The sequence below is a fragment of the Perognathus longimembris genome, chromosome 7, assembly GCF_023159225.1.
Source record: "Perognathus longimembris pacificus isolate PPM17 chromosome 7, ASM2315922v1, whole genome shotgun sequence".
NCBI lineage: Eukaryota > Metazoa > Chordata > Mammalia > Rodentia > Heteromyidae > Perognathus > Perognathus longimembris.
In genome coordinates, this window is record NC_063167.1 from 76,830,374 (window position 1) to 76,857,883 (window position 27,510).

At 40.1% G+C, this 27,510-nt stretch overlaps 1 protein-coding gene across 4 annotated transcripts in view; it reads right to left on the reverse strand.

Annotated features, from left to right (window-relative positions):
• Positions 1 to 24,602, reverse strand: part of Arhgap29 (Rho GTPase activating protein 29) — a 67,372-nt gene extending 42,770 nt beyond the window's left edge. Inside the window, exons 1-2 of one of the 4 annotated variants that reach the window (XM_048351997.1) lie at positions 24,541 to 24,602; positions 1,134 to 1,370 (exon numbers count right to left, since the gene is read on the reverse strand). In XM_048351997.1, coding sequence (XP_048207954.1) covers positions 1,134 to 1,338 — 205 coding nt within the window. In that variant the 5' untranslated portion in view covers positions 1,339 to 1,370; positions 24,541 to 24,602. Of the gene's footprint in view, positions 1 to 1,133; positions 1,371 to 6,468; positions 6,603 to 18,861; positions 19,109 to 19,269; positions 19,394 to 24,540 lie in introns of those variants that run through there. The other 3 variants (XM_048351995.1, XM_048351998.1, XM_048351996.1) reach the window with 3 other exon arrangements.
• Positions 24,603 to 27,510: the final 2,908 nt, after the last annotated feature.

Sequence of the window (27,510 nt, forward strand, 5' to 3'; positions counted from 1 at the left end):
CTAAGCTTCAATACAAAAAAGTTCAACTTATTTAGAAATAAAATTTTAATTTAGTACAAGCACAAGAATGTGACTTTAGGTTCGATTTTATAAAACATGTATTAGTATAAATACTTAACATATATGCAGAAATAGTTGCTGAAATCTGATACATGTCTATGAATTTCCAGGAGCCTCTTATAAAATACCACTGGAAATCTTCACTTTCTCTATCTAGATAAACAATTATGAACTGCTATTTATTACAAAAGAATAGGAACTGCTTCTATTACTACTGACATCAAATTGAATATTAAAGAGACAGTGAAAGTTGAGAGACCTAAGTGTAAGAGTTGAAAGATCTAGGGATGTATATAGTCCTTTGCTTCAGAAGAATCGAGTTTCATGGTCCATTATCCATTTCTTATTTCTTATTATTATTTTATTTTTTTTGCCAGTCCTGGGCCTTGGACTCAGGGCCTGAGCCTTGTCCCTGGCTTGTTTTTGCTCAAGGCTAGCACTCTGCCACTTGAGCCACAGCGCCACTTCTAGCCATTTTCTATGTATGTGGTGCTGGGGAACCAAACCCGGAGCTTCGTGTATACAAGGCAAGCACTCTTGCCACTAGGCCATATTCCCAGCCCTTCCATTATCCATTTCTAATTAGGCAGAGAATCAATCTGGTGATTATCCCTTAACCTTAAGAAAAGGTTACAGGTCAGCAAAACAGTAGTAAGTTTGACTGTTTCAAAAAAGTTTCATGCAAATGCAATAATTTTAAATTTTGACAATATGGAAAACATGAATCTGCTTATTAAAAACCAACCAGTGTATTACCATTGGCAAGAAGGTTAGAACTTCATTGGTTCCAAATTGTCCCATGTAAAATGGACCTGCAAGAAGAGACTAATTGTTCTTTTTCACTGTCTTGCTTCCTCACACTAAACAAAGCTTTTTATTGTGTATTGTACTATTATCTGATTAAAAAATGATTTACATTGTAAACATCAAACATTTGGGAGGGAAAAGTCATGAAATAACTAAAGCAGAATATCCTGTTCCTACCATAGTATACAAACTTATCTGTGGCTAAACTGCCAATTTAAAACTTAACAAACTATCCAGTAAGAATGCTAAGAAAAAAGTTGACAAACCTGAAAGAATAGCTTCTTTCAAATATAGTAACATATGGGAGAACTTCCTGATATCATTCACCAACTCCTTGATGTAATCCGGATCAAAAATGGAGTTGGAACTTACAGACTTGAGCCCCATTTCAGAAGGTGTAACATCAGTAGAGAGTTGGCCTGCTGCCCAAACACGCTTTTTCTTTGCTTTTTTCTGTTTGTGAGCAATCATCCTCTCACTAAACAGTCAGAAAAACTGAAATCCTTTGGGGGGAAGAAAGAGAAACACAAACACCAAATCAGCCAGGCAAACATACTAAGTTTTCACCAATAGCCCACAGCCCACCTCAGTCATCTATTTTTAAATTTTTTAACAATAAATAAAATACCGCAAATTCTACTGCTTCCATTTAGGAAGCATCAGTAATCCTGACAATTTTGACACTCATTTCACAAGTGAGGAACGTGAGGTTTAGAGGTTGAAATTTTGTCTGTATTCTCAGATGATGAAGTGGGAATTAACCCAAAATCAACCCTAACACCAAAATCTGTGCTCTTAAATAACTTCCTCTTAATTCTTGGGATACAGAATTTTCTTAAGAGTGTGTGTGTGTGTGTGTGTGTGTGTGTGTGTATGTGTGTGTGTTTGCCAGACCTGGAGCTTGAACTCAGGGCCTGAGCATTGTTCCTGGCTTCCTTTTCCTCAAGGCCAGCATTCTACCATTTGAGCCACACAGCACCACTTCTGGCCTTTTCTGTATATGTGTGCTGAGGAATCGAACCCAGGGATTCATGTATGCGAGGCAAGCACTCTACCACTAGACCATATTCCCAGCCTCTTATTCAATTTTTGAATATTGCTCTGATATTTCATATGACTGAATAAAAGGTCATATTTTGCCTCCAGACTATCACTTTCAAAAATAAGGAAGACAGGAGAAATGCTTCAAAATTCTCCTCTAACACCTATTGTATAACCTAAATAAACTGTTAATCATCTCTTCGCTTTTCTATGTTCACTTACAAAGTGAGAAAAACATTGACAACACAAATTGAATGTGACAGAAGTATCCATTCAGCACATAAAACAAGTTCAGTTATGATAATTTAAAGATGCATACACATGAGAACAAGAACACATGTCTTGTTTATCAAGGCTCATCAAAAACGTTATCAAGGCTCATCAAAAAACTAAGGATGTTCAATACTCTCCATGAACAAATAAATATATGATTAAGATGTATGTAACATCTTAAGATGTCATTAAGATGTTATATAACAAATATGACAAGAAATGTACGCACTACTTTATTATGTAACTATACCCTCTCTGTACATCACCTTATCAATAAAATTTAATTTAAAAAAAGAATAAAATTTTTGGAGATTTTAGGATAATATAGTAAAAAGGTAATGTTTCAGCACAAGGGGTCACAAAATAAATATATTTTGTTAAAATTCTAATTCTGGTCCATTGGCCCTCAAGAAAGTTTTAAATTTGTTCCTTCTTCATCCTCCTCTTACTTTTCAAGAATTAAAAGTCTCAATTTAGTTTATGTTTCCTGAAATAAGAAAGGAAACAGCCAAAAGAATTAAATTAGATCAGCATTATCACAGGTAATCCTAGCATTAGGTGGTAAAGCTTGAGAGTAAGACCAGTGTGGGGCTACATAGAGAAATCTAAGCCAGCCTGGGCCATGATGGCAAGAGAGACACTGTCTCAAAACAAAACAAAAACAAATTTTTCAAATATTTTTATCTTGAAAGTGTTGTTATATCTTTATCGAACACAATTCCATAGATTTTTTTCCCTTCCTGATTAGTTCTCTAATCTGTCTCTCCATTACATTAGTGAGTTACCACCATTTCTTGTCTGAGCTACTGCACTAATTCCCAGATGATCTCTCCCATTGATTCTTGTCCCATTACAAATATTTTGAGTGAATTTTTCTAACATAAATCTCATGATGTCATTGCTCTGCTCAAAACTCTCCCAGAGGACAAGTGAAAAGTTGACACAATGAGGTCTACTTCCCACCTCCCTGTGCATTGTTATCTGGAGTCATATTCCTATCTCTCAGCACTCCTACCACACACACACCTCCTTTTCCTTCTTGCAACAGTTATTGTTAATCCACAGCATAAAAGAACTTTGCACCAGTACACATGTGAATACTTGTTCCTGTTGTTTGTAAAAATGCATTTGTGTTTTCTATGACACAGACTCTGGCTAAGGATCGTTGTGATGTGTTTGGATTTTTTTTTAAATATCTTTATTGTAAAGGGGGGGTTACAGTTACATAGTAAGGTGATGAGTACATTTCTTTTCTATTTTATTTCATTTGATATCTTAAAATGCAAGTTGCAACTCACTAACTTGACTTTATAGCTTAAAAAAAAAACAAACTATTTGACCTGGGGTCCTGTCTACATGTGGTTTTATCTGCTTGCAATATTCCTCTTCCTCCATTAAAGAGACCTCCTCTCTAGTATGACTTGCAGTCCCTCTTCACCACCACCACCAAACTACAGCAGATTCTTCAGCAGGTGCTCCATACTAGAAAGTCAACAGTATCCTATACTTTCTATCATTGTATGTATCAAAGTTCAAATAGATGCTGCATGTCTTCCCATCTAGTCTACAACCTGGAGGAAATCAAGCCTGGGTCTGCTTGTTATCCATGTTTCTTTGCTCACAGCACAATGCTTAGCAAGTAAGGGAGCGCTTTCTCAAAACTGCAGGATGACTGAATCTGCAGAAATGTGGACCAATAAGCTTAGAAGTTACATGTGATTTTTAAAGAAACAAAATAATTCTAGCTGGTTACAGCTTTTAAAGAGAAAATTCTAAAAATTCTCTAAAATATTCTGAAAAAGAAGCATTTGAAGCTAGATGAAGGAAGACAAGATTATAAAAAACTGGAATCAAAGTTGCACTTCTATTATTATTATTACTCCTGATCAAACAGAGTATACCCTCAATTGTTTTTAAAACCTTTTAAATAAAGTTCCTTTATTCATTATCTTTTTGTTAATTTCAAGTTATTATTTCTGGGAATATAATTTCTACACTTAAGCTAGTTTCTAACTTTACATGGGTCATTTCTAAAAATGAATCTAGGGCAATATTTGAGAATTATTGTCTAAATCTCCCTTTTCACCAACAAAAATAAAACAATAAAACTCAACTGCTTTGTGTGCATAGCTCTTTTACAAATCACTGATAAGAAATTAGACTAACAAACTTAATCACTTTTGCAGTTTGTGCTTTTCTGTTTACTTCTGGAAGCTTTTAAATTTAGTAAACTAGATAATTAGTGACTGTAATTAGTACAGATGGTTATAAAAATGAAAGAAAAACAACAGAAATTTGGAATCATTCATTTTAACAGCAAAACATGGTTACTCTAAGTAACTATGTGTCAAACTAGTAATCCAAAATTGTAAAAACTGTTTACAAAGTGGTTGAACATTTTTAGACAACACACACGCACACCGAAAAAGGATTATATTCGAACTCTAGAAAGCATTATATTTAATGTGTTAATTTTGTTAGTTTTTACTATTTTAACACTTAAAAATTTAAATGAAACATTACGAATGAAGAGATGTTTTGAATAACAAATTTAAACCAAACGTTTATAATGATGATGGTAAAGTTTAGATGACAGACACTTTTCAAGCTCATATACACTACTTTCCCATGTACAGAAATGAACATCCTCTAGTTAGTGGCAACATAAAATAAAGTTAATAACAGACTGCAACGGGCAATTTAATTAAATGCTAGTGCATGGAAAGTACTTAGTACAGTACTTAGCAAGAAGACTGTAAGACATTACTACCAGCAGTACTTTATTGTGGGAGATTGTTTTTCAACACACTTAAGTAATAAACAAGCTGTAGTTTCACACTGTATCTACCAAAAGCCAGCCAGAATACAGCACTGGAAACAATCCCTGAGGCTTAACTGACTTCATGGAAACCTACGAGACTGCATCCAAGTGAAGTTTGAACTGTGCAAACAGATTTTTGAGCAAAATATTTGTGGACGCAAACATCCTAGGGGTTTTCCCAAAACTCAAGTATCCCACTGTGTCAATCAAATGTCCACTGTCCCAAGCACAAAAATCTCATAATGTACATTGTAATAAAAATGACTTTCATTTTAGGCACGGAGGTCTCTAACATATAAAGCTGCTGCAAAGACCTGTTCTTAGTATTTCCCATTTTACTATTTCTACTTGAGGAAATATTTTAGATATTTCAGAAATCTGCTTTTTCAGCACAACTTCTGACTTGTAAGAATCTATTTCAAGATACTGAAAAAAATCAGTAGTTAATTCTGAAGGTCTTTATATTTTTAATAAGCACTCCCCACAAAAGCTGAACAGGAACACGACAGAAAGTTATTATCAGTAATATGCAAACAATTTCTAAAGGAAGGCATGCACCACACATACACTTCATTCCTAGGCAGTTTGGACGCAGCCTGCTTAAAAAATAGGAAGCTGCCCAGCCTCCCACGCTCCGGCATGTCTAGCATTCCTGCAGGCAGGGCTGGCCCGGGACTCGCCAGAGCTGTCCAGTGCCAAAGCGCACGTCCCCTTCCCCAGCCTGGCTTTAAACCGGCCGAGGAAAGGGACGGAGACCGGATCACCACACCCAGCGTCAGGGAAGGGGCGCCCAGCAACGCCTGGTTAAGGTAACTTCCCACTTCAGAAAAAGAATTGGGGCGAACTCTCTCTTAAGAGAAAAATATAAAAACAGATGCGACTTATCCGTCAATAAGTGTCCTTCAATCTACCCAACCAACATAATTCTTTAAATTAAAACCATCAAATGTGTCCGAAGCATAACTGGGACAATCTACGGAGACCGAGGAAGGCTCCAGCGATCACCCCGAAGACGAATGGGGAAAAGGATTTCGGCTGGAATCCTAAAACACCTCGGTGCTGGCCGGTAGGAACGAGGACCCAAGAGGGTGGCGGAGCAAAGGCGCCCCGGTTCACGTCCTGCTGTGGTCGGCACTACACTGGTCGGGCTTGTCCTCAGTTTTCCCGAGTGGAGTATTTGCGGACCCGTCCTGGGAACTGCAAGCCGCACTAGCGAGCGGCCAGGCGAGAAGCTCCCACCCGGCGTGGGCTCCTGTGCCCCGAGCTCACTCCGGTAGTGCTCCGGTCGCGGCTTGTGCCCGAGGGGACCCTCACCGAGGCGCACCAGCCTCCATCCCCGGTCCTGCCCGCTCCAGCCTCCACTCGAGGCCCGCGCCGGGGCCGCGGCGACCCTGGAGTGCAGCTTGCCAGCCACCGCCGGGGCAACCCTGATCCCGGCCCAGCGGGAGCCGCAGGCTCTCACTCACCGCAGGGCTCCATCCTGCGCCCCAGATGCGGACGCCCGCCAACCTCTCACAGCCGCCGCCGCCGCCACCTCTGCGGGCCGGAGCTCGCCGCCCCCATCCCCCACGCACAGCCCACGGACGCCCGGCCAAGCCGCCGCCGCCGCCGCCGCCACCGCGCCGACCGCGCCGACCGCGCCGGCCGCGAAAGTCCCGCCTCCACGACCATCTCACTGGCTCTCGCCTGGGGAGGCGTGGCTTGCAGCCGGTGGGGGCCGCTCGCTCGCTCGCAGCCTCAGTACCTCAGCCAGACGCCGTCCCCAGCACGCTGGACGAGTCGGCGGCTGCCAGCAGGGGGAAAAGTCACCTGAAGCCTCAATCCCACTAATGGGCGTTCCGGATGAAAACTTTCTGGTAAAACAGTTCTCTGAGACACCTTTACCCACCCTCCCCAAGCCCTGTGACCCAAGTGAGCATTCTGCCAGCAGCACCCTAGCAGAATGTGCTAGCTACCTCGGTACCCGCCAGCGACTGCAGGATTACGGATTGGGCCAATCTGCTTTCTTCAACCGCATTAACAAACCACCTCAAAGAAAACGAGTAAAGAGGCACGATTACAGAAAGCAGCACACGTGCTGCAGGGCAACACACAAGGTCCGCCTCAGGGCTGGCACAATCCAGAACCACGCCCAGCCTGACTGCACAGTGCAGGGGCACAGAGAAAAAGGAACGCACACAGGACACACAGAAAACGACCCCGGAGAGTGTGGGAACTGGATAAAATGGGGGTGTACACACAGGGAGATGGGCAAAACCAAGCAACAGGTGAAAATAGAGAAGAGGAGACAACTCAGAAAGAGGGAGGTGAGCATGTGGTGGAGCAACAAGCGGGGTAGTGAGACAGGAGAATGGGACACCTTTTAACTTCAAGCCATTGCAGGAAAAACAGCCCTTCAAGTGCTGCTTGTAAAAACACAAACATAATTTTTCAGATTCACACAAATGTATCCCATCAGCCTTCAAACAGAACAGCACCAATTTTGTGCCACAAATATCCAAGGGAACCTCTAAACTATTTTAATTGCATTAGGGGAGTAGCTTGAAGAGTGGAGTGCCCACCTGGCAAATGTGAGGTCAAAGGAGTGTACAACAGATAATTGTGGAAATAGGGGAAGAAAAGAGAAAAATGAAAGTAGAGCAAAGAAAACTGGACATACAAAGACAAGGAAGGCTGTGAGGGTAAAAGTTAGAAATAAGTAAGACAGGGGCTAGGGATATGGCCTAGTGGCAAGAGTGCCTGCCTCATATACATGAGGCCCTGGTGTTCAATTCCCCAGCACCACATATACAGAAAATGGCCAGAAGTGGCGCTGTGGCTCAAGTGGCAGAGTGCTAGCCTTGAGCAAAAAGAAGCCAGGGACCACTAGTGCTCAGGCCCAGAGTCCAAGCCCCAGGACTGGCAAAAAAAAAAAAAAAGAAGACAGAAAGAAAAACCAAGATGATATATATATAAAAAGAAAGACAGACCACCCTCAGACAGAGAAAGGAGAAGCGACACTTCACACAGGCAAAAAGTGCTGAGGGAAATGAAGTTAATTAGCCCTCCAGGTTGTTACTTGAAAAAGGCAAATAAAACTGAAAGCTCCCTGATTACCTAGCTCCATAATTATATTTCAGACTTTTTAAAATTTACCCACTAAAGCCTTAATCATAACCATACCAAGACTGAAATCACTAGTAATATGAAAGACACCTAAAATAAAAACATTCCTTCAAGCCAGGTGCTAGTGGCTCACACCTATAATCCTAGCTATTCAGGAGGCTGAGATCTGGGGATTGCAGCTCAAAGCCAGCCTGGGCAGGAAAGTCCATGAACTCTTATCTCCCATTATCCACTAGAAAACCGAAGTGGCCCTGTGGCTCAAGTGGTAGAGCCCTAGCCTTGAGCTGAAGACCTCAGGGACAGCACCCAGGCCTATAGGGACTGACAAAAACAAAACAAAACAAAATATTCATTCAAGTGCCATTGAAGAATGATGCACATTTGAAATCAGCAATGTTTCAAAACTGAAGTTTACCAATGGGAGAAAAGGTTCTGAGTGCCCATAATGGTAGAAGACAGGGCGGGAGGCTCAAGGAAGCAGAGTTTGGCCCTATATTGTTCTCTCAAATGCCTTCCACAAGAGATCTGCACACAACTTGACACAGAACAGATCTTTAAGATTAGGTCATTAAAGCTAGGGTTATTAAGGGAGATTTTGTTTCATCTCTTAGTATCATTCTTGCTCTTAAATCTTCTGAAAAGAGAAAAAAAAAAGTATTACCTGCCATCCTTCATCCAGATAACACTTGCAAATACAAAAATGGCAACTCATGTTTAAATTAAAAGGCTTATTTTTTATTAACCTCCCCTGATTTATTTAAAATAATGTTATACCACACAGATTTTAAGTATGAAAAATACATTACTGAAATACCTATCAGCAAATCCAAAACTATTGGTTTGTAATGCAACTATAAGTTTTGCCTCACCAAAGCAAACCATTCTTTTATCTTTATAGAAGCCCAACATTTAAAAATGTTCAAGTTACAGAAAAACGTTTCTGGAAGCAACTCATAATTGAAAATTGAAATTGAAAATTGCATGTATTTTAAAATCATTTTATATTATTATCACCTCTACTATTTTTGTCCTTCTCAAAAAAGAATTCATATCCTCTACATGGCACTTCTGTGTGAGCTATTCTGTGCAGCCTCAACCAACACATTCCTCAAATTTTCTTCATGTATTTTCTTGAACATGTTTCTGGTAGCAGATTGAATAGAAAATAATCCTTACCTGTAAATGGTAACATTCTGTATTGTTAATTTTGCTAGGTAAATGTATTCATATTCTTGAAATTGGTTCTGTTGCTAAGGCAGACTTCTTTTCCTAGCAGGACATGAGCCTAAAATCATTGACAGCCTCTGGAGACATTCTGGGTGGTCCCAATTGAGCAAGGGGATACTACTGACATCTAGTGGGGAGAGGACATGATCACAAATTATATAGCCCTAAATGGTCAACAGTGCCAAGGTCAAGATACCCTACAATAATCAGACAATAGTTAGAGCCAACTACCACTTTATAAGTCATAGGACAGATGGATATGATAAATTGTCCACAAAATGCACTAGGCAAAATCTGGACTGTTGGCCATTTTATAGGACAGTTAGCCTGGTATCTTCAACAAAAAAGTTGCAAAAGAAGTTAAAAGAAAATTCTCTCAATTAAAAATAATCCTTAAGATATGTCAAATGAAAGGATAAATTAAGGCCAAATCTAGCCTTTCATTGTAGTAAATAACTAGAACTGGATAAAATATACATTGCTTTCAGACACTGGACTATAAGAAGACATGTAAAATATGTAATATCTGAGAGAGACAGAATCATAATCAAATTAGGTAAATCCTACACTCTCTCAAACTTCTGCCTTAAGTTAGGTTCTAGACAATGGCAAAAGAAGGGAGAAGCCAAGGAGAGTATGGCTCTTTTCCTCAGATGAGGAGATGGGGTCACAGTTTTGGGAGACTGAAGTAGCTACACATTGTACGACAGATCAGAGAGGAAGAAGATAGGGAAGAGGAAGAGCTCCAGAAATTTGCACAGGGAATTCTCTTTAGTACTAAGATGTACATATTATAGGGCAAAAATCAGAACAATGGGCAAAGAATTTCAAGAAAGCTGTAGCTGAACAATTCTATGTGTCCGAAAGAGTTGTGACCTCTCAGTTTTTATTGGCCAGGGAGAATGACTTTGAACATCCAAGGGAAGACACAAGAAGAACATACTTTATAATATACTATATAGCCTAGTTCTAGTGAAAACTCACCTCAAGAGAACTGCAAAACAAGTAAATTTTTTATTTTTCTTTAAGAACTATGGTAATAACAATGTGTTATGGTACTTATATACAGAAGTAGCATGTATGCTAACAGTGTAAAAGAGGAGGGATATGAAAATATATAGGAAAAGTCTCTGTAAATATCAGTTATTATATGAGGCCTTACTATAAGATAAAGATATATATTCAGCTGGGTGCTGGTGGTTCATGCCTAGAATCCTAGTTACTTAGGAGGATGAGTCCTGATGATCCAGGTTCATTGCCAACTCAGGCAGGAAAATCCGTAAGACTCATAACCAATTAACTACCAGAAAACTGAAAGCAGAGCTGCCAATCAAAGTAGAAGAATGCTAGCCTTGAGCAAAAAAGCTCAGGGCTAACACCCAGGCCCTGAGTTCAAGCTCCATGCCTACCACCACCACAAACCCCAAGAAACACACACACACACACACACACACACACACACACACACACACACCCTCCAGAGATACAACTAATATGCTATTGGTGAACATAAATAGGATTTTAAAAACTAAATTCAAAAGCAGGCAGGACAAGGGAAAAAAAAGCCAGTAACAGGACAAATAAAAGATGGCATGGCAACAGTATTGTTTGTTGGATTGGATTTAAGTCCAATCATCCTAAATATCTCCAATAAAAAGGAAAAGATTCTTAAGAGTGAGTAAAAGGATTCAAAACACATGGCAGGAGCTGGTAGCTGGTATAGCTAATTCAAGAGGCTGAGATCCAGAGGATTGTGGTACAAAGTAAGCTGGGGCAGAAAAGTTTACAAGATTCCATTTCCAAAATATTCTGCGAAAAACTCACCCCTGTAATGTTACCTACTCAGGAAGCTGAGGATAGCAGTTCAAAGACAGCCCAGGCAGTAAAGTCCATGAGATGCTAATCTCCAACCAACAAAAAAAAAAAAGGCTGGAAATGAAGCTGTAGCTCAAGTGGCAGAGTGACAGCCTTGAGCAAAATAGCTACAGGACAGAGCCCAGGCACTGAGTTCAAGCTCCAGTACCAACACACACACACACACACACACACACACACACACACACACACACACAAAATCTGGGTTGGAGGCATGGTTCAAGTGATGGAGTACCATCTGAGCTAGCAAGATGAGAATTTGAGGCCCTGAATTCAAACACCAGTGTGTGTGTGTGTGTGTGTGTCTCTCATACACACGTTAGTGAAAGTAAAACAACAAAAACGATATATCATAGAAGTACTAATTATAGGAAGTTCAAGTGGCTCTATTAAACAAAGAATGTGACCTAGGATAAAAAGTATTGTTTCGCAATGATAAATGAGTCATTTCTTCATAAAATTATAACAGTCCTAAATATATATGCACCTAAAAAGGAGTCTAAGATATATGAGACAACACCTGACAAAAATACTAGTAGTGCTGGGCACCACTGGCTCACACCTATAATTCTAGCTACTCCAGAAACTTGAGATATGAGGATCTCAGTTCAAAGCCAACTTGGGCAGGAAAGTCCATGAGACTCTTATCTCCAAATAACCACTAAAAAACCAGAAATGGTGCTGTGACTCAATGTGGCAGAGTACTATTCTTGAGCAGGGAAACTCAGGGACAGCACCCAGGCCCTGAGTTCAAACCCCAGGACCAACCAAAAAAAAAATTAATAGTAATAATAGAAACAGACAAATCCAAAACTTTAAAATTTCAGTATTTAACTCTCTGCTTACATTTACAGAATAACTGAAAATTAAGAATACAGAAGATTTTACATCAACCAATTTGACCATATATGTGTGTGTGTGTATGTGTGTATATTTACAAAAACATTCTACTTTAAAACAGCAAATAAACAGTCAACTATATATAGGATGTTCACTAAAATAGACCATATGTGGGATTATAAAACAAATCCCAATACATTTAAGAGGAATAAAATCAAATAAAACAGTACATATTTTCTGACTTAAAGTTAAATTTAAAATCAATAACAAAAAATCTGTGGAATCACAAAATATTTGAAAATTGCAAAACATACTTTGAACAATTTATGGGCCATATTTTTACAAGGGAAATTTTAACATTTTAAACTGAGTAAAAATGAAAACACACTTCAAAATACGGAGAGTACAGAGCAAAAATTATGCTAAGAGAAAGACACTGTTTTAGATGAATTATTTTTAAGAGGATTAAGTCAATGCTTCAAGATTCTACTTTAAGAACCTAGAAAAGAACGAATTAACTGAAGTTAAAAAATGGGAAATAGGGGCTGGAGATATGGCCTAGTGGCAAGAGAGCTTGCCTCGTATACATGAGGCCCTGGGTTCAATTCCCCAGCACCACATATACAGAAAAACGGCCAGAAGTGGAGCTGTGGCTCAAGTGGCAGAGTGCTATCCTTGAGCAAAAGGAAGCCAGGGACAGTGCTCAGGCCCTGAGTCAAGGCCCAGGACTGGCCAAAAAAAAGAAAAAAAAAAGGGGGGGGGGAAATAATGGTAAGAACAGAAATTAATGGTATGGAACATATGCAAGAGAAAAAATTAATGAAGCCAAAAGCCAGTTTTTTTTTAAAAGATAGGACTGATAAATGCTAAAGTGATTAAGAAATAAACAAAACCACTGATATGAATGAAAGGACATCAATAAAGACTCTACAGATCCTAAAAAGATTCTAGGGAATGTAGAAATACTTTATGCTGATAAATTCAACAACTCAAATGAAGTGGAAAAATTCACTGAGAGATAAAACCTTGATAAGTGAAAGTCTAAATAGTCTTATACATATCAGAAGGTCAAATTTGTCATTTAAAGCTTCCCATAAGGAAAACTAAATCTAGATGAATTTCACTGATTCGATCTACTGAGCCAGAAGAAAATATCCTATACAAATTCTTGGAAAACAGAGGAAACAGGAACTTTGTAAAATCAATCTTTGGCAGCAGTACCCTGGTATTAAAAACTAAAGATGCTATAAGAAAACTACAAACCAAATTCCTCAACATACTATTATCAAGCCAAATATATATTGTTGCTAAAAGGATTTGTCCTAGGAATGCAAGCTTAGTTTACATTCACTAGAGAGAAAAAACAAAAAAAAAACAAAAAACAAGGCCATCTCAAAATCTCAAAAGATGCAGAAAGCCAGGAACTGGTGGCTTACACCTGTAATCCTAGCTACTCAGGAGGCTGAGATCTGAGGATCAAGGTTCAAAGCTAGCATGGGCAGGAAAGTCCGTGATACTCTTATCTCCAATTAACCCCTAGAAAACTCTGTGGCTCAAGTAGCAGAGCACTAGCCTTGAGCTGAAGAGCTCAGGGACAGCGCCCAGGCCCAGAGTTCAAGCCTCATGACTGACCAAAAAAAAGATACAGAAAAAGCATCTAATAAAATTCCATTCTCATTCAAAAAAGTCAGCAAAGTCAGAATAGAAGGGAATTTCTTCAACAGGATAAAAGACATTTGTATGTAACAAGCCTACAGTTAACATTATATTTAATGGTAAAAGACTAAGATTTAAACAAAAGAATATATATTAAAGATAAGAAGTAAAACACTTTACTAAGAGATAATATGTTTACGTACCTAAAATATCCTGAGCTAGTCCACCTAATAAAGTACATCAGATCAGGGTGCTGGTGACTACTATACAAGGTATGTACCACTAGAAAACAATTCAGCAGTTTCTAACACAATTAAACATATACTTAGCATATAACCCAGCAATTATGCTTTTACGTAACAAAAAGAAATTTAAAAATTTATTCAGTACAAAACTTGTTCACACAAATTTTTTTCATGATGGTCAAAGCTAGAAACAATCCAACATCCATCAACAGATAAGTGGATAGACCAACTGTGGTATAATTTTACCATGGAATATCACTTACTCTGACAAAGAAAGAAACCATCTATGAATATCAAAAGCACTATGTTAATTCAAAGAAGTCTGACAGCTACCAGGTGGCTCTCATCTATAATCCTAGCTTTTCAAGAGTCTGAGATCTGAGGATTACATCTCAAAACCAACCTGGGTAGGAAAGTTCATGAAATTTTTATGTACAATGCTTCCAAGTAGAGCTGTGGCTCAAGTGGTTAAGTGCCAGCCTTGTGCAAAAAACCTGAGACAAGCAGGGTCTGGTGGCTCATGCCTATAATCCTAGCTACTCAGGAGGCTGAGATCTGAGGATCACAGTTTGAAGCCAGTCAGGTAGGAAAGTCCATGAAACTCTTATCTCCAATATAGCATTAAAAAAAACAAACCCAAAAAACAAAAGTAGTGCTGTGGCTCAAGTGGTAAAGTGCTAGCTTTGAGCAAAAGAAGTTCAGGGACAGAACCCAAGCCCCAGGATGGGGAAAACACACACACACACACACACACACCCCAAAAAACCTGAGACAGCGCTCAGGCCCTGCATTCATGCCCCAATATTAGCACAAAGAAGATGAAGTAATCAGACAACAGAAAATATATGTATATAATGATTTATTATATGAAATTCTAGAGAATGTGATAAAAAAAATGGATCACTGGCAGGTGATCAGGTGTGGGAGAACTGCAGATGAGCATGAAGGAATGTTTTAGAATGATGGAAATGCTCTACATTTTACACTCATGATAACATGGGTATATACATTTATCAAAACTTACTCCAAATGAATACTTAGAAACTTTTATTACATTTAAGTTATGCATCAATAAATTAGAATGAATATGTGCATGTATAGCACATCAATCTGTAAAACAAGAACAGAAAAACTCAAAAAACCCAAATGATTCTTCAATTGATGTAATCATGAATTCATTTTAAATTAATACTGAATTCAACTCAATAGAATAATGATTAAATACTGAATGGTGTTGTTATTAGATTTAATATGCCCTAAAATATTTATGGATAAAATGTTTGGGAAGTGCTTCGAAATATTATGGGAGACTGAATGAGTGGGAATATATTTAAAGGAAGACAAGCTGTGTGATGACACACCCTATAATCTCAGCTACTTAAGAGGCTATGGGAAGAGGATCAAAAGTTTGAGGCCACCCTGGGAAACTCAGTAAGACTGTCTCAAAATAAACCTTTTTTTAAAATTGTGCTGGTCCTGGGGCTGGGGATATGGCCTAGTGGCAAGAGTGCTTGCCTCGTATACATGAGGCCCTGGGTTCAATTCCCCAGCACCACATATACAGAAAAATTGCCAAAAGTGGCGCTGTGGCTCAAGTGGCAGAGTGCTAGCCTTGAGCAAAAAGAAGCCAGGGACAGTGCTCAGGCCTTGAGTCCAAGCCCAGGACTGGCAACAAAAAAAAAAAAAAATTGTGCTGGTCCTGAGGCTTGAACTCAAAGCCTGGATGCTGTTCCTGAGCTTTCTCACTTGAGCTTTTGCATTTGTGTCACAGCTCCACTTCCAACTTTTTGGTAGGTAACTGGAGATAAGATTCTCATGGACTTTCCTACCCAGACTGGCTTTGAACTGAGATCCTACATTTCAGCCTACAGAGTAGCTAGGATTACAGACATGAACCACTGGCACCTGGCTAAAACAAAATTTTAAGAGTTGGGAGTTCCCTAAGAAGAGTGTTTGTCCAGCAGGCCTGAGGCCCTAAATTCAATAAAGCCTAGGTTCTAGTATACCTGAAACCCTAGGTTCAATCCCCAGTGGAAGATTTTTTTTTTTTAAAGAATGACTAAGTTTGTAACTTTTAAATGTTTTTTTCGGGTCTGAGGCTTGAACTCAGTGTCTATTGCTCTTACTTAGCTTGCTTACTCATGGCTGGTACTCTACCACTTGAGCCATGCCTCTAAAACATATTTTTGCTAGTTAACTGTTGAGGCTGTCTCATGGACTATTCTGCCCCAGGTGGCTTCAAACCACTATCCTCTAGGTCTCAGCCTCTTCAGTAGCTAGGATTATAGGCATGAGCCACTGGTGACCAACTTGAGTTGATAATATTTTTAAATGAAGTTGGAAATCGTTTATTGTATTAGTCTACATATATATATACACACACATATGTGTGTGTATATGTATTTGAAATTTCCATAAAATAGTTTTAGTTGCTTGCTTTTTTAAGAGTCTATACCTTGGATCAACTTTGGGCTATTCAAGATTTTCCCTACCAGCCCTGTCATTCTTCATCCATCCAACCTCTCTCTCCCTTTCTTGATACAAAAAAAGGCACATATATAATGTGTGCTCAGGGCTGATTCAACCCTATTATGTCCTTTGGAAGCTCGCCAGCCACAAACAAATGTGACAAACTAACCACAAATCTGACATCAGACTGTTCAAAGAATCAGATAAAGTATAAGCAAAATGGTGGGACATTCTTTTTGAGTAGTCCTTGAAACTTTTTCTTTCCCTATTTTAAAAAATATGTTGCAATCGCTCCAGTTGTCCTTAGAAAGGGAGAGTATGATGTTTGAAAACTTTTTCAGCAACACATACTGAACCATTTTATTAAGAAAAGTTGTTATCTAAGGAGGCAGTATCACCCAATGTTTGCTCCCTGAACACAGTGGCTTATTTGCTTATCACAGTAATAAGGACAAAGAACAAAACTCCACAGAACTCTTTTATCAAACCAGATCCAGATCAAGCTCCTAATCTTCCTTTTAACTTTCCTTGTTTCTTTACACATAAATATGTCTTTAGGTGAGAAGCTGAAATGTGCCTGTATGTGTGGCTCATCACTATGCCAGGGGTGAGTGAGAAATCATAAACAAGCAAACAAAAATGGCTTTAAAGCTTCACTGCAGAAACCTGTCAGCTGGATCAGTGACATCCTGGTATGCATTAGAGATGATAGAAATTCTGCTCCAGAGGTCCCTTCTACCTTCTGTGCTATTAAAATCATTCTTTTACCTTCTAGCTCACACAAAACAATTCTTCCAGGAAACCTTTTCATTTCCTCCATGGAAAATAATCATCCCTCTTCTCTCTCATAGGGTATTCACCATTCTTCTCTCAGGAAACCCATGATATGCTTTGGGCCTTAAATATTTAGTTGGTATTGTCTATTGCTACCTAATAGATGGAAAGATTCTGCAGGACTCTGTGTAACATAGTAGGATCCTGGTAAATCTTCTGAGCTAATGCTACCAATGGCATTCCTTTTGGGTAGGAACATTACTCAACCTAGTTCCAAACAGCAGTTACTGTAAAAGCTCACATTCCTAGGTTAAGGGCTTTTGGGGAGTGGGAATAACCAGCCAGCAAAACCTTCATTAGATAGTGCTGTCTTCATCTCCAAGTTCTATTACTTGCCAATTTAGAGACTGAAACACTTCTTACCTGGTCCTGTCTTATGTTTGTCAGGTAAGATCCCATCCCACCTCACCCCCAAGACCAGGCCTACATGTACTGTGTCAAGTTAATAAAGCATAACTGCCTAGGGGTTCTTTGCTTGCTCCTACCATATAAGAAAGTGGATCTAAGTAGACATTTCTGGCAAATTGCCTAAAGTAATCACTGAGGAGAAAGACCTAATTCGCCAAGACTCCCATGATGTTGGGATTTATTAAATTCACTCAAATATTCACTTCCACATCTAATTCTGTACATTTTTTTCATAAAGAGGGAACTCCCTTGTCCCAAGCGCAATATGGAGGTGAAGTGAATCCCCAAATATGAGGAAAGGAGAAAAAGTAACCTCTGAAAGAAGGCTGCTCCTTTGGGCTGTGGTCCTGAAACTCAGAAAACATCCAACACATTCCTCTCCCCCTGAAAAAGATTCACCATTAAAAGATGTTAAAGAGCTCCTATCCCTTACAAAAAAACCACACTGTCGAACCCCGCTATAGATCCCTAGAGATGAGGTGAAACAGAGATAAACCGGGGCGTGTCCCGACATTCCTCTCCCCCTGAAAAAGATTCACCATTAAAAGATGTTAAAGAGCTCCTATCCCTTACAAAAAAAAACCACACTGTCGAACCCCGCTATAGATCCCTAGAGGTGAGGTGAAACAGAGATAAACTGGGGCGTGTGTCCCGACATTCCTCTCCCCCTGAAAAAGATTCACCATTAAAAGATGTTAAAGAGCTCCTATCCCTTACAAAAAAACCACACTGTCGAACCCCGCTATAGATCCCTAGAGGTGAGGTGAAACAGAGATAAACTGGGGCGTGTGTCCCGACAAGTTGAGCCCTATGGGCGCCAGGTTTGGGCCCCAGCAAGCTCCTCCTCCAAGATACCAGATCTGAATCACAGATAGGGTCTTGGGACCAAGACGTCCGCAACAAACTCCAGGAGGGGACTGGCTTTCCTATGATGCAGTAACTGCCACCTCTCACCTCCAACAATTCCTATTTTGCAAAGCACACAATTTGCCCAGGGGCTAAGACGGGGGTGGGGTGGGGTGGGGAATAGGAGTCGCGGGGAGTGAGAGAGGGGACACCAGGGGGAGAAGTGGGGGGAAGGGGGACGAGGATGTTTTCACTTCTCCAGACTCGGGGCCCAGGGTAACAAACAGCACGGGCCTAGAGGACCCGGTGCGATAAGAAAAGGTAAACGTGGGATACGAGGTGCGCGTTCCTCACCCGCAGGCACCTCGGCGTTTGTCAGGTTTCAAACTTTAGAAAATTTCGCACTCCATCCTCCCCCGCCTCCAGAAAATCATCATCATCACCCATCCCAGTGCCAACGAGGGGGGCGACACGGGCGGGCAGGAAAACGAATGTGGGGAGGATCGGAGGCGACGCGCGCCGGGCCGGACTAGCACGGGGCTGCGGGAAGCCCCACGAGGCCCGCGTTGCCCCGCGCACGCCCGCAACGTCGGCGCCGGCCAGTTAGGGACGTCCCGGCTCGCCCACGCCCCTCGTCCTGTGCTCGACCCTCCACGAAGACCCGGGGCCGTAAGGACCGGGGTCCCCCGCCGTGGCCTCCACTCGGGGCCCCCGACCGCGACTCTCCGGAGACCCAGCCCGCTACCGCAGCCTCTCACTCACCGCAGGGCTCCATCTGTCCCAAAGGCGGACGCCCGCCGAACTCTCACAGTCGCCGCCGCCGCCGTCCCTGCGGACCCGAGCTCGCCGCCCCCATCCCCCACGCACAGCCTGCGGACGCCCGGCCAAGCCGCCGCCGCCACTCCGGCCGCTACCGCCAGGACCGCGCCAGCCGCGAGCGCCCCGCCCCACGCCTCCCGCCCCGCGCCTCCCGCGCGCCCCGCCCCTGGGCCCAGCCCATTGGTCCACATCGAGGGGGCGTGGCCTGACGCTAGTGGGCGGGAAAAGGATGGTAGACCGCTGCGGGCCAGACCCTGCCCCCAAGCTCGCCTGGCTAGTCTGGCCGCTGTGGCCCAGCAGGTGGACAACCCAGGCGAAAGTAGCAGGGGCTTCCCCCTTGTTTAATTGTATATTTCTCAGGTGGACACTGAGTCCCTTCCAGTGAGGGTTCTCAACTTGTTGAGATTGGCCTGCCTTCTCCTCCCTGGACCTTTCGAAACGAAAATACATTTTGTGCCTAACTTTTGAACGTTCCCACTCTTTGCTTTCTCCAACTGTCATTTTACAAGAAAACTAAATTACTCAAAATGAAGCTACTATGCACAGTACCTGGCCACATGAATGCTAGTTGACTGCGTAGACTCTATAACCTTGCTACTTGCTTCTTAGCATTCATTGTTCCTGGTTAGTGGACTCATCATGGGGGGGGGGGGCAGATGACCACCCCAAATGGAGGCATTTATCTAGATGTTGGATATATCGCATATGCACAATGTTTGCATCGAATGGACCACTTACAAAGTAGTTCCACTTAAGCATACAAAACAGGCATTCTATGAATATTAGCTGATAAATAGGTTTTAAAAAAATATATGGCCAGGGTGTTTAGCGAAGTTCCTCAACCTCATCATCCCTTTAAATCTTTTTCAAAATACATGCTTGCTTGTCATGTCCTTTCTCCTTCCCTAAACAAATGGACTGTGGTATTTGAAAAATGGGAAAAAATGGGTTTATTTTCACTTTAGGATAAATATAATCATTAAGTGACCAAGAATGAAGGTCAAAATCTGCTAGAAGAAAGAGGTAACTTTGCAAAGAAACTAAGAAAATTAGGAAAAATGCCTCCACCATATCTTCTACAAGTGTCTCAGAACATTTCCTGAGACATCATTGTGGGGCAGCTTTTAAAAATTTAAAAAAAAACAAAAACTTGAAGCTGGGGATATGGCCTAGTGGTAAAGTACTCACTTTTTATACATGAAGCCCTGGGCTCTATTCCTCAGCACCACATATATAGAAAATGGCCAGAAGTGGCGCTGTGGCTTAAGTGGCAGAGTGCTAGCCTTGAGCAAAAAGAAGCCAAGGACAGTGCTTGGGCCCTGAGCCCAAGGCCCAGGACTGGCAAATAAATAAATAAATAAATAAATAAATAAATAAATAAATAAATAAATAAATAAATAAATAAAAACTAACATGTTTCTGGTCAAAGGGGTTCAATATTATGGCTTTGGAAGAAATGAATAAACTAGAAATCAGTGGTTAGTAATAAAATATGTATGAGTTGGTGGTGTATTGCTATTTTGCATATGTGCTAGTGCTAAGGCTTGAACTCAGGGCCTTGTGCTCTCACTTGGCTTTTATGCTCAAGACTGGTGCTCTTCCACTTGAGCTACTGCTCCACTTCTGTCTGGCCTTTTGCTGGTTAATTGGAGATGAGAGTCTCACAGACTTTTCTGCCCTGGCTGATTTCAAGCCTCAGTCCTCAGATCTCAACCTCTGATGTAGCCAGGATTGTAGGCCCGAGCCACCAGTGCCTGGCTAGTATTGCTATTTTTAATTACACCTTACATTAACACATAACTAGTCTGCTTCTGATATGTTCTTCATTTCTTCTGTGATAAACAGAATCATCTCTAAAACACTCCTGAAAATCATTCTATTTGTCATGATATTGTATATTGTAGATACTATTCATTATTTGGTAGTGTTTATACTAAGTAGATTTGAAGTTATATAGTATTATATTACCTAGGTTTGTACCTGATACAGATTGAGTCTCTACTAAGTATTTTCTGGAGGAATGTTGAGGGGATGATCAATGGATTGAAGAATAAAAACTCTTTCAGAGTGCATTTCTCGTTCTTCTTGCTTATTGTTTTCTTTCTTAAGCTATGCTAAACTTAGTCATAAGTAAGTAGTGGAAATAAACACCATGATGATTACAAAAACCTCATGCCTAAAACAAATTCTGTTTCAGATATGATATGCTCTGAGATGAAGGTACTGATCGTGAAGATATATGTACCATTGCTACATGGGACTACAATATAGTCTACCAGGCCTATCTTACCTTGATTCATTCCACAAATACTTATGGAGTACTTTCAATAGGCTAGGCATTGTTCTAAGTCTAGGGAATAAATCGAGGGAACTTTAAATCAACTCTCAGTTTCTCCTCAACCCTGGCTGAAGGCTTGAAAGAAGGGAAAAAATAATGGAGGCAGGCTGGGGAGGACTAATGGAAAGTAAGGCTCCTTGCCTGCTGCTGCCTTTGACCTCACTACTGGGGCATTTACAAAGAACCATGAAGCTCAACAGGCCACAGTGAGTACAAAGGCGCCAGATTCCAAAGTGGACAAAACTCACCAAGCAGGTTATTAATCTTGATTCCATGATGGTTGTAGTTGAAAAACAAGGAATCAATTCAGTCCACATGCGGAAAAGAAATGTGAAAGACATTGCAAGCATGCAAGAGTTCTATGCTGTCATAAAGAGAGGACCTAAAACTAACAAAACCAAAAAACCAAGCAAACAGAACCCCTAAAGTGTATAGGTAGGAGATACTCACTTTGTGAGCAGATTAAGGTATTGCTTTTTATGTTATTTTATAAACTTTCTTCCAAGACTCAGTATGACATAAAGCTCTGTGCTTGAACCATCCCATACCACAATGTAACCTAAGAGCCTAATGGCATGGATAAGGAAAGTCTCCTAATAATCAATGGCCAATGCAACAAAAGCTGTAGTCAGTGGTTTTCAAAATGCAGTGATTGAATCTGCTGTAAATAATGGTAGCAACTATAACTAGCCATCCATGGTTTATGCTGCGCTAGATACTCTTTCATCATACTGTGCATTAAGTAATTCCTCTTGTCCTCACAGCCTTTATGAGGTATCATTATTATGCTCCTAAAAAAAAAAAAAAAACAGGACGTAGAGCCAAAAGTAAAATGTTTTTTAAAACTTATTTTTTTGGTGTGTGGGATGCTGGGAAACCTAGGGCCTTGAATATGCTCAGCAAACATTCTACTTATTGAGCAACTCCTCTACCTCCTGACCTTATAAAATTGACATTAGTAGGAAAACTAAGTCAGACTTACTTTCCTACTAAAGCTCAGCGACAGTGCCCAGGCTCTGAGTTCAAGCTCCAAGACTGGCAAAGATAAAATAAATAAATAAATAATAAGAGAACTTGGCATGTCTCCAACCTAATTATGTAAAAAAAAAAAAAAGATTCACTTGCTAAAATTTTAAAAGTCTTAATCAGATAAAAGAACCATATTGTTTTGTCTGACAATTATTTTACATTAGCTGCTTACAATCAACAAACACATGTGACAAGTTTAATCACATCATCAAATCTTAACCTAAAAAGCACATAAATAACTCCAGAATCTTAAATCAATTTCTTTTTTTTTTAATGTAAGGGTGAATAGTTGTGTTTTTTCCATCGATTCCACCAAATGCTCACTAGCAAATACTGCTACCCCCTAACCTGTGTATTTTATTCTACTATCCTCATATAATCCCTGTAAGATGATCAGATGAAATTTGCTTTTCCTGAAAGAATTTCTTAATTTTCAGAATCAAAGGCATGGTAGAATTCAGGTATTCCATTTCCCTTTTATTTTCAGCCAGACTTTCCTAGGTAGCATAGGTTGTTAGCCATCGATCTAACTAGACTGATAGATTAAGGTTTTAAAATCCCTGTAAATTCCATGAAATTAGATCAGAGCACGGATCTGAATCGTTTTTAGTTTATGAGTAAATATGTAAGCTATACTAACATGTATACATATGAAATTTGTCCTACAAATTGATTCCCATCATTTTGAAGATCTGATTTATTGTTGTCAGTTTAAAAAAACCAACTTTAAAAAGGGGGCGGGGGATGATTTAGCAAGTAACCAGTGTGGGCCTTGATTTGTCCTTGAAGCCTAAGGCTACCTTGGGGCATTGTGGAACACACACACATTACTGCCTTGCTCCTAGGGAAAGGCTGTATGTAGAAAGGAGTAAGAGCTCAGTGGAAACATTACTAATTTCCTCCTTTATCTACCCCCTGAACAAATATTGCTGAACCCTCTGAGAAACAATGCTACCACTAGTGACTTTAATGAGTGTTTACCTTTCTAAACTACATATTTATATTGGGGTGACTGCCTGTGGCATTCTTGCCAGAGGATTGGGAAGTAACTGCTTGTAAAAGCTGAAAAATATTTGATTTACAAATCTATTTTTAAATTCATTCAGGATGACATTACTTCTCCTAGCATCAGAAGAGCTATTATTATACCATTTGGATACCTGGGCTTTGAATGATTTTATTCTGAAGTTATTCCAATAGCAAACAAAGTGGGGTTTAAATTACAAGAAAAGAAAATACAAGGAAAAAAACAGGACTACAAGTGAATAATCTTACAATATTGTTGTCTAGAAATGTCAATACTTTACTTGAAAGACTTCAAAATATTGAGGCTTTTGTTTAAAAGTTGCTGCTTTAAAAATGAAACAACTGGAACACTTGCTCTTCCATTACTTCAAACTAAGTTTATTGTCTTAAATGTTAATGAATAGACCATTTACTGCACTCCTCCTAAGTTACTCTTCAAATGAGATGAGATTAAAAACCAACTAGAGGGCTGGGGATATGGCCTAGTGGCAAGAGTGCCTGCCTCGTATACATGAGGCCCTGGGTTCGATTCCCCAGCACCACATATACAGAAAACGGCCAGAAGTGGCGCTGTGGCTTAAGTGGCAGAGTGCTAGCCTTGAGCAACAAGAAGCCAGGGACAGTGCTCAGGCCCTGAGTCCAAGCCCCAGGACTGGCAAAAAAAATAAAAAATAAATAAAAAATAAAAAAAAAACCAACTAGAAATAGAAAACAGCAAAAATAAAACATATTTGATAGGTTAATACTGATAATAACATAATAATGATTGTTATCACAACCATGTATGGTAGTTGATGACCTCTTTCATTTAGGATACTCACCATTGTATTAAATTTTGTCTTGAAGCTACATGGTACTCCAGTAAATGAGGTCAGAGATGTAACTAGACAAAAAAGTGATGAAATAGCAGTTACGTAATGTCACTGAAACCATCTGCTTAGTATGTTTAGGGTGGAGAGAGGAGGGAACATCAAGGTGCCTTGCCATGCTTAGGAATTAGCCTGAATTGAATGGTAGGGTGAAACATTCTTTTCATCTCTCTATGTGAGCACAGCTGGGTTGAAATAGACCAGGCCAAGTTAATTTCTACCAACTTCTTTCTGGGTGATGGCTAATAACCCAGAGGGGGATGTGGAAGAGCTCCATTCAGGAAAAGAGACTAAAAGACCAAATAAATCTACCAGGAAACCAGAATCTAAGGGAATGAGTAGACCAGAGGCCTTCGAGTCAATTAGACACACAAAAAGGGAGCCATATAAGATGCTAGTCTAGGGAGGGTGGATTCCAGAAGGACCCTTTGAAGATGTTTCAAAGGCTTGACACATCTTTGAATTTTCACAGGCTTGTCTTGAACACCAACACACCAGTGAAATGGAGTTACTGATGGGAATACCAATGATGTATTCACCAGGATTTAGGGTGCTACGAAAACTTAAGTAGGTTGGGTAGGACTATGGGAAAAAGGTAAAGGTAAAGAAGATAGAGATAAGAGATTAGGCAAAGTGTCTTGAGAACAAAATCACCTTTGATATCTCTAACAAAGGACCATGGACTAGATTATGTTCCTCCAAAATTCCTTTGTTGAAGCCCTATCCCCTGAGTAGCTTACAGTATGACTAAAGTATATTTGGAGATAATTCCTTTTAAGGGATGTTTTAATAAAAATGAGGTCATTAGGGTGTCCTTAATGCAAAGAGATAGAAAAGAGAAGATTAGGGTGCATGCGCATGCACGCACGCACGTGCACACACACACAGGACAGACCCTATAAAGACAACTGAAGAAGGCAGCTATCTATCCATCACAAGCTTGAGAGGAAAAGTATCAGAAGGAAGCAACCACACCAACAACCACTTCAGAAGTGGTTAAAAACAAGTTTCATTAAAAACCACTTTGCCTGGCACTGAAATATGGCCTAGTGGTAGAGTGCTTGCCTCACATATATGAAGCCCTGGGTTCAATTCCTCAGCACTACATATATAGAAAAAGCTAGATGTGACACGGTGGCTCAAGTGCTAGCCTTGAGAAAAAAAAGAAGCCAGGGACAGTGCTCAAGCCCCGAGTTCAACCCCCAGGACTGGCAAAAATAAACAAAACAAAAACACTTTGCCTGAGGTCCTTTGTTATGATGTCCCTAGTAAACTACATACAAGTCAATGCCACTTAAATTCTAGGAATCCATCATAACAACATTGATACATTCTAATTGAACTCAAGACCACCTACTTCAACCCTGTAGAAATATTAAGTGCAATTGTGACTCAAAGTGGCCATTATCTAACTCTTTAAGTGGGGCATTTCTTCTCCCTCATATTCACAAGTGACCATGAGTCAGCCTCTTACTTGGAGGCGTGGCCCAGGATACAGCATCATAACCATTGTAATATTGTCATTAAAATCAGAAGGCAGGATGTTTACCAGCCAATGCTCTGTAAGTATTTTCAGTAGGAGGAGGCTGATTAGTTTCTGTTCATAGCTGAAGTGTTCCCTTGGCCTCCTCATTTGTAGGTAGCTGAGAAAGATTTAGTGCAGCACTTTTAAGGATACTGCAACTGGCAGTGAAATTGGAATCCAGGGTTAGTTAATAAGTTAATAGCTTAGTTCATAACATGCGGTCAATAAGCATTGTTACGATTTCTTTCTTCTTTGGTTCTTTAGCATTTCACAATATATAAAGCACTGCCACATACATTATCTCAATCATAAAAACATGTCTGTGAAATATGAATTATTGTTATTGTCCTTATTCAGCTGATTAAAAAAAGTGCATCTCAAGGACAATGAGTCATTCACTCAAAGGTGCACAAGTTCACAGCAGATATTAAACTCAATACAAGGTTATCTGTTTTCTCAAGTGGGGCTTTTCCAGCATAGCCTAAGTCATGAGATAGCTGTGTTCTGAATGGTTCAAATAATCTACCTCAATCAAGGTATGACACCTTCTGTAGTCATCAAATATTTTAGGTACTAAAGAGCTTTATATTGTATGCATTATATCACATTGAATGTGTTTAATATATTGTACATATATATATGTATAAATCTATCCTATATTGCATGAATAGACATTTTGCATGAATAAATATTTTGCAGAGGAGGTAAATGCCCGCCCCCCTAGAATCTCTTCAATTCTCCCCTCAGTTGCTAAGAATTCCTAGAGTGAATACTTAGAAATAGTTTCTCCTCCATTAATACAGAGTTCCAATTTAACAAAAACCTGACAATAGATTTAGCAGCATTCATCTCTATACATTCTCTGATTTAGTTTTGCTTTATTTTATTTTTTGCTCAGTCCTGGGGCTTGGACTCAGGGCCTGAGCACTGTCCCTGTCTTCCTTATTGCTCAAAGCTCTACCACTTGAGCCACAGCGCCACTTCTGGCTTTATCTATTTATGTGGTGCTGAGAAATCGAACCCAGGGCTTCATGCATGCAAAGTGAGCGCTCTACCGCTAAGCCATAGTCCCAACCCCTCTGATTTAGTTTTAATTTTACTTTTACCATAAATAGGTGGGGGAAAGGAAATACATACCAACAGTACTCCTTCTATATGAATATTCGTTTTGGATTCTTTATGCTGGATTCACAAGTAAAGCTTTGAAATACAATGTATTCATAGGATGGAGATTCCTTAAAAAATTAAGAATTCTCAGAAACTCGAATTTTCCTCCTCTCAACCAATCCTTTCGTGATTCAGAGGGCATTCCAAGAATCTTACCATGTCTTTGAGCTATTACATGACCAGCCCAGTGGTCCATGCCCTATAGATGCAGAGAAGGTCTAGCTGATAGG